Source organism: Pungitius pungitius, chromosome 18, assembly GCF_949316345.1.
Source record: "Pungitius pungitius chromosome 18, fPunPun2.1, whole genome shotgun sequence".
Taxonomy (NCBI): Eukaryota; Metazoa; Chordata; class Actinopteri; order Perciformes; family Gasterosteidae; genus Pungitius; species Pungitius pungitius.
Window position 1 is genome coordinate 496,969 of NC_084917.1, and position 13,979 is coordinate 510,947.

Sequence of the window (13,979 nt, forward strand, 5' to 3'; positions counted from 1 at the left end):
ATTGTATTCAGATAACCCTCAATGGTATCTGACTACCATGAATAGTAATAGTAGTAATGGATCCTCCTGAAAAAGAAACAAAGTAACTTTTGAGAAATTGAGAAGCTGACTTTTTTGAGTTAAGGTTTAATTTTGTACAAACAAAACAAGCTGCAGCCCTTAAGTTCAGAAGCAAAATGATTTAATCTTCAACATTTCTCCACTTTAACACTTTAAAAACAGATTCATTTCAACTTCTGCTGATCAATACAAAATAAAACTAGCAGGACGTTCAGTTACCATGTTGACGACAAACCAGAGAGAAAATAAGCAACTATTACTTTTAATTCACAGGAAGCGAGTAAAAAGAAACGCGGCGCTTCTGTGATAGAATTCTTGAAGATTCACTTCATACTGATGAGTAAGAGTCACGGTTCAGGAAGTAAAACACACCTGAAAATAAATAAGCTGTGACAAATAACATTAAACAAAAAAAAGACCACAAATGGGAATCTATAAAAAGAGGAAAATCTAGGAGGTCAAACTTTTCTTCGGCTTTAAATTCACATTTCACTTGAAGATATTTTTCATAAAAAAGTTTAAACTTTTCACAATAAAATAATTATAGAAAGAAATTGGAATAAATGTTCATGTTTCCTGTTTGTCATCCTGCGACTCATCGGACACCTCAAAAGGCCTCGACCCTCATGTTGAGAACCTCTCGAATAAAAACGAAATAGAAAGAACTTGCACGCTGTGATGTCACCTCCGTTGTTACATGAGATCATCAAAATAAATATTTGGACTGTTTTTTTTCTTCAGTATTTTATTCTGATAAAAAGTCATGATGCAGATGATGTCATCACTTAGCTCGTTTTTATTCGTAACCGTCAACAACATAAAACAGGAAACCAGCAAAAAAAATACATGACTTTCAAAATAAAAGCCCCTGCAGGCCAACAGGACATAACATCATGAGATCACCTGCGATACCGTCCCCTCTCCTTGTCCCTCTCCCGCTCTCGTTCTCGGTCCCTCCCCCGCTCGCGCTCTCTCTCGCGGCGGGGGCCTCCGCGCTCGCGTTCCCGCTGGCGCTCGCGCTCCCGCCGACCGCTCACCACCGCCTGCGTCCTCCGCAGGAAGTCGTCCACGCGCATGTCGTAGTCGTGCTGCATGATGGGAAAGAAAGACAGGAAACAGGACGGGTCAGAGAAAAAGTCAGAGTACACAGAGTAGTCACAGTAGAGTAGACAGTACACAGTAGACAGTAGAGTACACAGTAGAGTAGACAGTAGAGTACACAGTAGACAGAGTAGTCACAGTAGAGTAGACAGTACACAGTAGACAGTAGAGTACACAGTAGAGTAGACAGTAGAGTACACAGTAGACAGAGTAGTCACAGTAGAGTAGACAGTACACAGTAGAGTACACAGTACACAGTAGACAGTAGAGTACACAGTACACAGTACACAGTACACAGTAGAGTACACAGTAGAGTAGACAGTAGAGTACACAGTAGAGTACACAGTAGACAGAGTACACAGTAGACAGAGTACACAGTAGACAGAGTACACAGTAGACAGAGTACACAGTAGAGTACACAGTACACAGTAGACAGAGTACACAGTAGAGTACACAGTACACAGTAGAGTACACAGTAGAGTACACAGTACACAGTAGAGTAGACAGTAGAGTACACAGTACACAGTACACAGAGTACACAGTAGACTCACAGGGCTGGAGGTGAAGGCGCGGTGCTGCGGCGCCCGCTGCTTGTCTCTAAAACGAGGGGGCGGAGCTTCGTGCGGCGGCAAAGGGGGGTGGTGGTGGTGGTGGTAGGCTTGGTGAGGCGGGGGTGGGGGGTGGTTGTGGTGGTAGTAGGGCGGATGGTGGGGGGGTGGCGGCTCCACGCCGGGGTAAGTTGCCTGGTGACACAAACATGACAACATCACTAGTGGCGTCACCCGTCAATAACCTGATCAATAACCTGATCAATAACCTGGTCAATAACCTGGTCAATAACCTGGTCAATAACCTGGTCAATAACCTGATCAATAACCTGATCAATAACCTGATCAATAACCTGGTCAATAAGGGAGAGAGTCTTACCAGAGTCTGCCAGGGAGCCGGGGGGCCGACGCTGTGATGGTAGTCCCTCATGTAGTCATTGTAGGACTGGGAGAGCAAACACAGGTGAGCTCCTGGATGAAGCTACAGCTAAGCTAACAGGAAGCTACATCAACGGTTTGGATGAAGCTACAGCTAAGCTAACAGGAAGCTACATCAACGGTTTGGATGAAGCTACAGCTAAGCTAACAGGAAGCTACATCAACGGTTTGGATGAAGCTACAGCTAAGCTAACAGGAAGCTACATCAACGGTTTGGATGAAGCTACAGCTAAGCTAACAGGAAGCTACATCAACGGTTTGGATGAAGCTACAGCTAAGCTAACAGGAAGCTACATCAACGGTTTGGATGAAGCTACAGCTAAGCTAACAGGAAGCTACATCAACGGTTGGGACTCACCCCGTTGAGGAAAACGTCTCGTCTGACGCTGGAGAAACGTCTGAAAATAAAACATTCAAAAATAAAACTCAGATGAACACTATTTTGAAAGGATTTAAGATAACTTCCTGTTCGTAACATTACCACATTTTAACACGGTTAATTCTAACAGCTACGTTAAAACGTTTTGAATCACTGCACATATTTAGCGGGTTGGCGGCGCTTTGGCCCCGCCCTCTTCAGGTGAGCGGTGAGGTCTCACCTGTCCACCGGCTGGTTGCGAAGGTCCTGGATGAACCCTGAAAATCAAATCAAATCAATGCTATCAAATTGGACTTTTCATGGGTGAAGCTGATCGATCAAAAGGTATCAAGATAAACACAAAAACAACTAAATAAAAGCAGAACAAACCAACATTTCAGAGAATACATTCAGAAAATAAACATTCAAGATTTTAACTGAAATATATTCATAAATAATTCAAACATCCCAGTTTACAGGAAGTCATCACGTTATTGGAATGAAAACAAGAAAACGCAGCAGATCGGATGTCGGATTCTGGACCTGCTCGCTGGCTGAAGTCCGGCGGGCCGTCGGCTCGAGGTCGTTTCCTGCCGTGAAGGTCGTACTCTTCAGGGCGACGCCTACGCACACAAGTTCACAATTAAGACGCACACAGACGCACACGTTGTTACACACAAGAAGCTCCCCAGAAAACTACTTCACTTCCTGTTTCTATTTAACGTCATTGGATCAAAACAGATGTCAGATCCTCTACTGGTCCTCCTGTGGTCCTCTAGTGGTCTACTGGTCCTGCTGTGGTCTACCCATCCTCTACTGGTCCTCCTGTGGTCTACCCATCCTCTAGTGGTCTAGTGGTCCTCTACTGGTCTCTAGTTGTCTACTGGTCCTCCTGTGGTCCTATAGGGGTCTACCCGTCCTCTAGTGGTCTAGTGGTCCTCTACTGGTCTACTCGTCCTCCTGTGGTCCTCTACTGGTCTACTGGCCCTCCTGTGGTCAACCCGTCCTCTAGTGGTCTACTGGTCCTCCTGTGGTCAACCCGTCCTCTAGTGGTCTAGTGGTCTACTGGTCCTCCTGTGGTCCTCTAGTGGTCTCTTGGTCCTATAGTGGTCTACTGGCCCTCCTGTGGTCAACCCGTCCTCTAGTGGTCTACTGGTCCTCCTGTGGTCCTCTAGTGGTCTAAGGATCCTCCAGCGGTCTCCTTTACCTGTCACCTCCTGGTCAGAGGGGTCCTGTGAAGCACTGGTCCTCCTAGTGCTCCAGCATTTACACACATTTTACTTCACACAAACACACAATAAAATAATCAAACAAAGAAGGAGCCTCTGAAAGGGTCAACATACCGCTTCTGTAGCATAAGAGGGGGGTGTGTGTGTGTGTGGGGGGGGGGGGGGGGGGCGTTTGTGTCAACACCAGATTCTAAAAACAGTTTTTCTCCTCATCAGTCCATGTTTAAGGCTTTTATAAACCCTCTTATTTTCAAAGGGTGGCGAGGGTGGTGATGATGATGATGATGATGGTGCAGTTTGTCAATCAACAAACCAAAGCCCGCCCTCTTCCCAGACAAGCCCCGCCCCCTTCAGACCAGCAAAAGTCCTTAAAACGTCCGTTGGGGATTCTTTAAATCTGATTTTTCTTTCCTCACACACTTTGACTTCAGTTCATAAGAGAGCAACACACACCGAGCTCTCAGTCCTGATACAGTGTGTGTGTGTGCTGGTGGGGGAGGGGAGGGTGTATAACTGTCCTTTCATGGAGGGGGGGGGGGGGGGTCATCTCTTTTTCAGTCCAAGAGAATATCACTTTTTTAAATTGAGTCCATTTTTCCTTTATGCATCCCTGAAATTTTACCTTATTTGAGCGGGCAAGGAAACCCCGCCCACCGGACACTTCCTCACCCTCTCATTGGTTAGAGTCCAGAGGCCACGCCCCCGTGTGACCAAACATCATCACCTTCTCAGAAAAACCAGAAACAGTCCACTGTGAGCTCAGACGGTCCCTCACTTCCTGTCTCTCTTAGTTTTATCTCGATCGCCCCCCCCTCACCCACGCCCTCCTCCGACAGTCCAGCCATTGGCGCTCGTTCCTTAAAGCTTTTATTCTGAAAGGGTCAGCAACAGTCCAGCTAAAAGCCAAACCTTTTTTTTGTTGTTTTGTTGTTTTTTTTAGTCCCGAAGTACGAAACTCCTGCAAAGAAAAAGAGCTTCAAAAGGAGAAATTTAGCAACAACGAAAAAATCTAACTGATGGAAATTATAATTCTTTACCAAATCTAACTTATTCGTTTTAGAACCTAATAGAACTGAGATTTCATCTCTTTGTTCATCACCACAAGGTTCTAATTTCCTGCCTGACCACTTTTTGGACGTCAACCGAAGACGCGTCACTCCGCTGGAAAAACAACAACCACAACACCCGCCACCCCGGCAGCGCCGGTCAGGGGCAGCGCCCGCCTCCGTCGTCCGGCAGCAGGTGGCGCCGTGGTCGCGGCGGGACGAGAAGAAGAACAGGCAGCGGAGGAGGAGCTTGGTGATTGGCTAACCTTCCCGGCTCGCGTTGCGGCGGTCGGCCCCGGGGGCGCGGCTCCGACGGCGTCCGGCGCTTGTGGCGGACGCATCGAGCCACTTGGTGGACGTCCACGCTCTCGTCCAATGGGAACAGGGCGCAGAGCTGAGCGCCAACTTCAGGTTGGATTTCCTTAAAAGCAAAAGAGATTACTTCACAAAACAGTGAGACAATAGAGACAGAAAACATGAGCTAACGGCTAACGGCTAGCTCACCTGTCCGTCACGTCCGATTTTAACGGGCTTGTGTTCGTTCCAGGGGTTGGTCAGGTGAGCGGTTTTGGTGAAGGGAAGTTCTCTCCTGGATGAGATCAGAGGACAATGACACCTCGCTCACCGTGGCCTCAACAGGAAGTCGTGTTGTTGTTGTTGTTTACCTGCACAGCCAGTCTATCTTGAAGACTCCGCCCAGCATCTTGGCGTTCATGCCAGCGGGAAGAACCCAGTGGATGGGCGATCCCCCGTGATGAGACTCCGACGCCAAGCGGGCGAAACCTGGCAGACAAACAGGAGGAGCTTAGAGACCCCCCAGTGCTGTAAAGCCACGTTGTAACGGATCGCTGGTTTTTCCCACCTTGGAATTTCCCGCTCTCCCTCACGGAGAAGACGAGGACGACGCTCCGGGCCGAGCGGAACGCCGCGTTCAGCTTCTTCTCGTTCACCGGCAGCGTGGACCAGACGCCCTGCGGCGCGAGAGAAACGACGTCAAAAAGGAGGGCGGGTCCGAAAACGGCAGGCCGGCGGCCATCTTTGAACATTAGCGTACCTTAGCTTTAGCCAGAGACACGTTCTCGTGGTTGTTGCTCTTTATGAGGAAGAACCGGGCATCTCGCAGGATGTAACGTAACTTAGTGGCGGGATCTGAAACGCCACAAAGTAATCAGATTACTTTATAGTAGTATAGTAGTATATAAGTGAAAAACAACTATGAACATTAATCACATGATCAAAGACTTACTCTCCATTCCTTTGCGAACAGCTCGGACTGAAGACGACAGCTTCTCGTGCTTCTTCTCTGAACCTTTCAAAATATAAGATGATAATAAAATTACAATCGGATGGGAGATAAGGCCTTAATTCACCATGTTGCCGTGGTTACCTGAGGCCTCAGAGGCGGAGCCTGAGTGCAGCGACTCGCCATCGTCAGTGAAGCTGATGGAGGAGGCGGAGCGGGAGTCGCCGGCCTCGCTGCGAGTGTCGTAGTCGTTCCCCTCGCCGCGCCGCTCATACTCCTCTTCCTCGTCCTCTTCCTTCTCTCCCTCTTCCTCCTCGTCGTCCTCCTCTTCCTCCATGCCCTCCTCCTCTTCCTCCTCGTCCTCTTCCTCATCCTCCTCTTCCTCTGCGTGGGAGGTGGTGGGGGAGGAGCTACCTGAGCCCGGCTCGGAGGCGTACTCTGTCGGTCTCTCTCCCTCTGATTGGTGCTCTCCCTCGTTGGGGGCGGGGCTAGTCCGCCGCAACTTCTGAAGACAAACAGGAAGTTCCTTGTGATTGGCTGTGAGACTGATAAGTGACAGGTTGTAGTAGGATGAATAGTAGTACCTGGCTCAGACCCTCCATGCCTCTCTGGGAGTCCCTCCGTCGGACCTCCTCTCCTCCGCGGCTCCTGGTCGCCTCTCGTCCTCCTCGCCGACCCTTTCGCTCCTCATAGTAATCGTGGCGGTAGCTGGCGGCGGCGTGGCGGGCGCGGGGGCTGGACGACACCTTTTTAGAGGAGGAGAGAAGTGGTGCCGGGGCTCTCTTATTGGTGGAGGAAGATCTGGAAGGGGTGTGGCCCACAGAGGGGCGGAGCCTCTTCTGGTCCTGGCTGCATGAGCCTTCACTCTTCCTTTTTGTTCCTGTCAGACAAAGCAGAGGGTTCGCTAGGATGAGTGCTACTACTTTAAGCATAAGTAGTAGTGTTGTCAGTAGTACCAATAGCAGTATTATCAGTTCAGAGGTAATACCAGGAGTAATACTTATAGCACTATAAAGACCCTTAGTATTATCAGTAGCACTTCCTTCTCAATGACGGCTGGCTCCATCTCATAGATGCACAAGTATTATGAACAGCATGAGTGGTAGTATCTGTGGTAGTACTAGTACTACTATCTGCAGTACCTTTCTTGTCGCTGACGGATCTTTCCGTCTCAGGGTTGTAGAGCTCATCGTCCTGATCTGGAGCTTCAGTCAGAATATCTTCAAGAACATTTAACTCTCCATCTGAACAACAACAACAACAATAACCTTTAGTCTGGGTCGACCTCTCCCGTTCGGATGGTAACGAACAGGAAGGATCAGTTGATCGTGTTTGACTTATTCTTTCATTCGACACCTATAGAACTATACGTATTAATCACGATCAGACCAAATAATCAACATGTATCATCATTGGGCTCATAATAATAATATCCCTCGTCTCTACATTAAGAACACACGTCACATATCCTTGATCTGCATCTTTCATAGTAATGAACCATTGATCAAACGGATCCAGATTGGGTCAGATCCATCCCACCGGACGACTGTAAATACAGTCTATGTCGGTGGGTCGCGTGCTGCTGCTCGTTAACTAGCTCACGTGCGAAGTCGTAACCAATCACTAACAGGTTCATTAATAACGAGTATCGATCCGCCGGTGAAATAAAATGGGTCTGAACGGAACAAAGACAGTGGACATGCTAATGCTAACATATGCTAAGAGAAGCCGTCCGCTCGTGGCTTACCTTTGTCTTCGCGCCGGTCGGCCGCCATTGCAGCGACTGTGACGTCACTCCCGCCTCGCGCTCAGGCAGCTTCAGTTTTAAAAGATGATCAGTTTGGCGTTTGATTCAAACACAAAATGATCAGAAAAACTGGCTATAGAGCACCCGAACGGCGGAAAATGGCGGAACGAGACTGTTTTTGTAGCTTCTTCTTCTTCTGTTGATTTTGAAGTAGATTTCCGGTGAACTACTGCCAGCTTCCGGCCCAGAGGGTCTTTGTCTGCAACGTCACCTACTACTCAAGTAAGGCTAAAACTCTAATACACTGGTTACTATGTCCTATTCAATAATATGCAAGCCTGTTAGCTTGTAATATATGTAATCAACATGTGATTCTATATTATGACATTATGGATAATTACAGTTCCTGTAAACTCAGTAAAAAACATGAAACAGAATTGTATCAATGACATTTTTTTATTACACAACATGGAAAAGATTAGGAGATTAGCAGTTACTGCAATTAAAAATGACTGCTTTCGACTGTGTGTTCCAAATAAATCAAACGGGACCTCAAACCGACGTGACGTGTAGACCGGGAAAACCAACATGTGAACCGGAATCTAATGATTAAGTAAAAAGGGTTTTGTTTTGAAAATCCCATACAGGAAGAGGTTCGTCAAGCCTCGCAGGCCCTTCAGTCCAACCGGAAGTCCGCGTCATAACTGAAGGCAGACTTCAACCCGACCTGAAGCGGTTTCAATTCAAATCCGTTGTTGAATTAAATATTATTTTCGTTTATTTGTGGGACTCAAAATGGCGGACGACGCCACGCGCAGAGTGGTGTCGCAGATTCCACTGCTGAAGACGCACGCCGGGCCGCGTGACCGCGCGTTGTGGCCACAGCGGCTGAAGGAGGAGTACCAGGCACTGATCCACTTTGTGGAGCAGAACAAGAAGGCAGACAACGACTGGTTCCGCCTCGAGTCCAACGCGGACGGTACCCGCTGGACCGGCACCTGCTGGTTCATCCACGAGCTGCTGCGTTACGACTTCCGGCTAGAGTTTGACATCCCGGTGACGTACCCGGACACCGCGCCTGAGGCCGCGATCCCGGAGCTGGACGGTAAGACCGCGAAGATGTACCGCGGAGGAAAGATCTGCCTGACGGACCACTTCGCGCCGCTGTGGGCCCGCAACGCGCCGCGCTTCGGGCTGGCGCACCTGATGGCGCTGGGGCTCGGGCCGTGGTTAGCCGTGGAGATCCCGGACCTCATCAGCAAGGGCCACGTCATCCACCGGGAGCAGCAAGGCGGGGCCTCGGAGTGACGTCACCGGAACAGAACTTTGAATCCGTTCAGAGGAAGAAGTGTGTGTGGAGATGAAATAAACTGGAATGAACTTCACCAAACTAAAATCACACCGACTAATGTTCTATAGAAAATAAAATAAGTTGAAACAACAAGATGAATGTTCTGTGAAAAGCAGAAAATGCGCCGCTGTATGAGTGTAGTAGAGTTATTACTGTTACTCTTCCCCATTCCTTAATACATTTCAATCAGGATAATAAATGAGGGAAGTTTGATTTAAACTGAAATCATTAGTGATGAGGTCATAATTAGGAGTCAACGTGGTCGTCCAGATGAATGAAAAGAGTTTACGTCTGTTTTTATGCCCCTTTTCTTTATTTGCAGTTTCAGTGTTGATTTAGTTTCCTCTCAGTAAACTTGAATAAGCTCCGCCCACTCCACACGAGGCCACTCCCCGTTCCGCTGCACGTTGCTAGGCGACTTCTTCCAGTCCCAGCTCCTCACTGGGACGCTCCAGGTGGCGCCGTAGTTTGCCGTCACGTAGTCCAGCGTTTCACAGGGAACCCGAACTTTCAGCTCCAGAAGCTCCGCCCAGCACAGCGAGAACCGAGGGAAGATGTACCTGATGTACAAAAACAATAAATACCTCAATACATTTTTTAACAGTGAGAAGTTTGTATGCGTCTCCTCACAATGTTGTTTAGTGAGAAAAGGATCATTTACTTAAACTTCCTGCCGCTCTTGGCCTGCGTCCCTCCGTTCCAAACGACGTCTCCTTCGCCGTAGAAAAAGAAAATGTCCAGTTTCACGTCCTCACTCAAAAATGAAAGTTCCAGACTGTCCTCCACCTGCATTTCAAAATGAAACACGCCTTCAAATCCCCAACATTCATACTGGATTAAGAGAATCATCAGATATTTGAAGTAAGAATCAATACACAGCTAAAAAATAAAGTAAATAAAATTTGAAACATGTCATTTAACTGACACTTTTATCCACATTTTGCGGGCGTCCTGCTGAGGGACACTTCATCGCGGCTCATGGGGCAGCTGGGATTCAAACCACCGACCTCGCAGCGTCTCACTACTCCATCGCCCAATGAGATACTGTCGAAAAGAGGTCTCACCTTTCCAAACTTGTGTTTGAGCGACAGTCCGGCGCTCCTGAACGCAGAGACGATGTCCGGCCGGAAGTCGCCGATGAAGATGCCGATGTCGACATCCCGACTGTACGAGATGACGCTGCACTGCCTGAACCAGCCTGCAGGGGGGGACCACGGTTCGGGTCGTGGTGTAAGCTTGTTAGCTCCTTTCTGGCTTAATGTGAAAAGGTAGGGTGCTTTGCGACGGGTGAGCTGGGGTCAAAAGTCAGCTGTCAAACACGTTTCTTACCCAGACAGGTGCCGCTGCTCAGCCAGAAGGGGATGTCGAGCTGAGCGAGCGTTCGACCGGCCAAGTGGAGCAACGACTTCACCTTCCTCCGAAAGTCCACCGCGTCCGCAGACACGTCGTCTGGGTAGAGCTACAAGCACACAACGGAGAGACCACGTTCATTCTCTTGTACCTGTGCACACCACCTTGCACGGTAAAAGCCCCGTTGCCTTGTCCAACCTGAAGGAAGTTCCGGGCGTCACGGTAACGGCACTCCAGGAATCGAGCCTGGCGCTGCTCGGACAGGAAGCGGGAAACGTTCCGCGGGATTCGAACGTCGATGCCGTCCACGACCGTCAGGACCAGCTCCGGCCTGCAGGGCGAAGAGAGAGAAGCTTCAGGTTCTCTCCTCTGGATGAGCCTCAAACACAAGGAGCCCCCTCGGGTCGGAGCACAAACCTGTCGTAGGATCCGGGGTGGCGCCCGTAGTCGAGCAGCTTGAAGGGGGCAAAGCTCCGGTCCACGTGGGCTTTGAGGCGGAGCTCCCCGTGCCACAGGTAGTTCCCGCTTCGCTCGTACAGGAACACCACCTGACGCAAGAAAACCCAAAACAACATGGACACAATCAAACAGAAACATAAACTCCTCCAAAGTGGAACACGTCAAAGATGGCTGCCGAGGTACAGCGTCTTATTTGGTCAGCTGCCTCCGGAGTGACTTCGGCTCCTTCATCGGAAAACACCCCTCCAGGGGGCGATGTGGAGGACACCTGTCCTCTGAGACATATCCCATCATGCAGTGTGGAGGACTCGGCCCACATCGACCCCCCAAATGAGACACAGCTGATGCTATGCTATGCTAATCTGCCCCTCACTCACCTGTATGACGTGGCCGTGGAGGCGAAACAGGAAGTGGAGAGGGATCTCCTCTCCTGATAGGTTGTCCATACTGGCCAATCGCGGGTCCCGTCCTCGCAGCTCCAGAAGCTCGAAGCCTTTCTGCTCGGCAGCCAATAGGAAGCCAGGCTGAAAGCCAACAAGAACTGGATAACTAATTCAAATGATACATTTTACACACATTCCACTAATAAATGATTCCTCCTGCCACACGTTGGTGAACGCGAGTTCTGTATCTGAATGACTGTTAGCAAAGTGGAACAAATAACAACCTGGTCGCTGCATGCGATCCACTGAGGCCAGGTAGCTCCGTGCTGGATGCTTGGATGAGTGTCTGTGGATGGACGGCACGCTCACCTCGTACTTCCACAGGTTGGCGTGCAGAGCAAAGGACGTGACGGGCCGCCCGGTGCACAGGAAGCTGCAGTGCGGCTCGTGCACAAGCCGGTCACGCTGCCGCAGTGACTCCTGGGAGAGCAGCGTCAGGGCGACGGTGTCGGCGAGGAACAGCGGCAGCCCGAAGTGCCGAGCTAGTCCCAAGAACTTCTTCACCGTTTGCTGCAGGGACCACACGGAGGTTGGCGGCTATTTAAATAGCAAATTCCAGACAATGATAGAAGGACGAGTGTACAGGTCCTACAGGACCTCTCTGACCCTTACAATAAATGAAATGCTTTTACTGTTCAAATTTAGAGATTTCTCCAAACTAAAAGCCCCAAATTTAAGAGTTTAAAAAGATAATTCCTCCTTTTGAACGGCAGTAAAAACACTTAAGAATTCCAGACCAATGCAGTGTGTTGAGGACCTCTCTGGCTACGAGGATACTAAATATGAAACAGGTAAGAGTCCCATAAGCATACAGTGGATGAAAGTATTACATGTTTCACTCTTGGTTTCATTACAGCCATTTGATAAAATATAAAAGGTTTATTTTATTTCTCATTAATGTACACTCAGCACCCCATCTTAACAAAAGAAAAGATTAAATTTCACATGGTCAGTATTCAGACCCTTTGCTATACGTTTTATGATAATATTTAACGGAATTAAAAATATTTTTAAGACAAGTCACCAAATTTGTTCTGTAAGATAAAAATAGGCCCTGAATACATCCATCAATCATAGTTTGGACTTAATGAGCAAAGTGTTTTCAATGCGGTTCAAACATTGAGAAATTATATTTTTGAAGTTGCAAAAATAGGAGTTCTACCTTGGATAATACTTTTGTACAGTAAAATTGTTTTCAGCATCCTTGTAGTCAGAGATGTCCTTAATATATGTATCTATATATAGATATAGATATAAAGACATACTATAGACACACACACATTGGTCCAGTGTGGAACTATTGAGAGATGTGTTTTATTGCAGTTAAAATATGGAGAAATTGTCTTTTTGAAAAACAGGGCTTTGAAGAAATCTCCAAATAAGTAACAATATTTCACTTTTGAAACGGTGAGGCTAAATCTAATGCTGACAGGGATGTTAACAGAGACCAATACTAAGAGTAAGGCTAGGAGGGAGGCTAACACCAATGCTAACAGGGATGCTAACAGAGATACTGACTCACCCATTGGATGTCGTTGGCGGTCAGGTGACTGGTTCGACTCAGGATGTAAGGACCTGGCTGCAGAAGAAACGCATGCTGGGAAATTTGATTCCTTAATATACAAGTTATAAAATAATGCAGTTTCTTTCTTAAAAGCACACTTTGCGTTTAGGAAATTAACTGCTGTTGTAATATTAATATTGTGTCGTACTGTTATTTAACATAACGTTACGTATCACAATATTAAACTTAATAGTTGTATTCTACAATTTTAGCTTTTAAATGTGTTTTATATTATTTTTCGTCGTATAGACATTGAATATTGATATGTATTAATAACAGTTATTATATAACGTAATAATTAAATGTCAATTTATAGTTTTGTAACAATTCACTAACTTATTGATTATTCAATCAGCTTATCGAACGATGTGATTGGTTCCTTCTCGCTTGTTGCTGTTTTAGTGGCTCACCTTGCTGACGTACTTCCGGTAGTAATATAACTGGAACAGCAGAAACACGGAGCTGCTGATGATCAGCAGCGTTAAAACGGTCGTCCGGTTCACGCGAGGCATCCGGTAACGCTGCACGGTGACCGGCTTCTCATGACACGCAAACCACAGCTCCTAGTTCGTGATTGACCGCGGCTGAACCGTGAAACGGCGCAAGACGCACTGCGCTGGTCGCAGCGTCAGGAACCAGCGCCATCTTGCAAACAATCACTGCTGTCTCCAGTTAGAACCTTCAAAACAAAAGCCTGTGAATACAGTTTTAGTGAAGTTGCGGAAGTGTGAGAAAAACGTCCAGTCCCTTCACAATAAAGGTCCGTGACGACCAAGAAGCCGACAATACCTTAACTACTGATACTGTAACTACTGTACTGTAGAAAAAGTAGATGTTTGTTTTACTGCTGATACGAAGCAAACGTACGTGATTACTACTGATTCTTCAACCTTATGAAGTTATAGGACATGTATAATTTTAATTTGCTAAACTTTAACTAAATACAACTGAGAATAATGTTGTACTTTTACTATTGATGCTTTAACTGTATAAAGGTGAGAATATGTGTTTACTTTTACCACTGATACTCTGACGACATAAA

General features: G+C 47.5%; 3 protein-coding genes across 4 annotated transcripts; 1 reads left to right on the forward strand and 2 right to left on the reverse strand.

Annotated features, from left to right (window-relative positions):
- Positions 1–159: 159 nt before the first annotated feature.
- Positions 160–8,010, reverse strand: ythdc1 (YTH N6-methyladenosine RNA binding protein C1). Its single transcript, XM_037485151.2, has 16 exons — positions 7,771–8,010; positions 7,166–7,267; positions 6,608–6,903; positions 6,168–6,528; positions 6,027–6,089; positions 5,835–5,929; positions 5,643–5,751; positions 5,446–5,563; positions 5,285–5,369; positions 5,047–5,201; positions 3,049–3,128; positions 2,747–2,783; positions 2,506–2,545; positions 2,089–2,154; positions 1,713–1,904; positions 160–1,148 (listed from the first exon to the last, which is right to left on the reverse strand). Exons 1-16 carry the CDS (start codon positions 7,796–7,798, stop codon positions 960–962), a joined length of 2,016 nt encoding a protein of 671 aa, XP_037341048.2. The 5' UTR covers positions 7,799–8,010; the 3' UTR covers positions 160–959.
- A 27-nt stretch (positions 8,011–8,037) lies between these two features.
- ufc1 (ubiquitin-fold modifier conjugating enzyme 1) lies at positions 8,038–9,213 on the forward strand. Its single transcript, XM_037485156.2, has 2 exons — positions 8,038–8,052; positions 8,418–9,213. Exon 2 carries the CDS (start codon positions 8,566–8,568, stop codon positions 9,076–9,078), a length of 513 nt encoding a protein of 170 aa, XP_037341053.1. The 5' UTR covers positions 8,038–8,052; positions 8,418–8,565; the 3' UTR covers positions 9,079–9,213.
- Positions 9,214–9,288: 75 nt separating this feature from the next.
- Positions 9,289–13,620, reverse strand: fktn (fukutin). 2 transcript variants are annotated; one of them, XM_037485155.2, is made up of 10 exons: positions 13,348–13,620; positions 12,896–12,952; positions 11,683–11,883; positions 11,308–11,454; positions 10,889–11,019; positions 10,670–10,802; positions 10,451–10,580; positions 10,186–10,319; positions 9,783–9,907; positions 9,289–9,681 (listed from the first exon to the last, which is right to left on the reverse strand). In XM_037485155.2, exons 1-10 carry the CDS (start codon positions 13,447–13,449, stop codon positions 9,468–9,470), a joined length of 1,374 nt encoding a protein of 457 aa, XP_037341052.1. In that variant the 5' UTR covers positions 13,450–13,620; the 3' UTR covers positions 9,289–9,467. The 2 variants fall into 2 exon arrangements, with proteins under 2 accessions (XP_037341052.1, XP_037341051.1); XM_037485154.2 differs by having other exon boundaries at positions 12,896–12,970.
- Between the last annotated feature and the right edge of the window lie 359 nt (positions 13,621–13,979).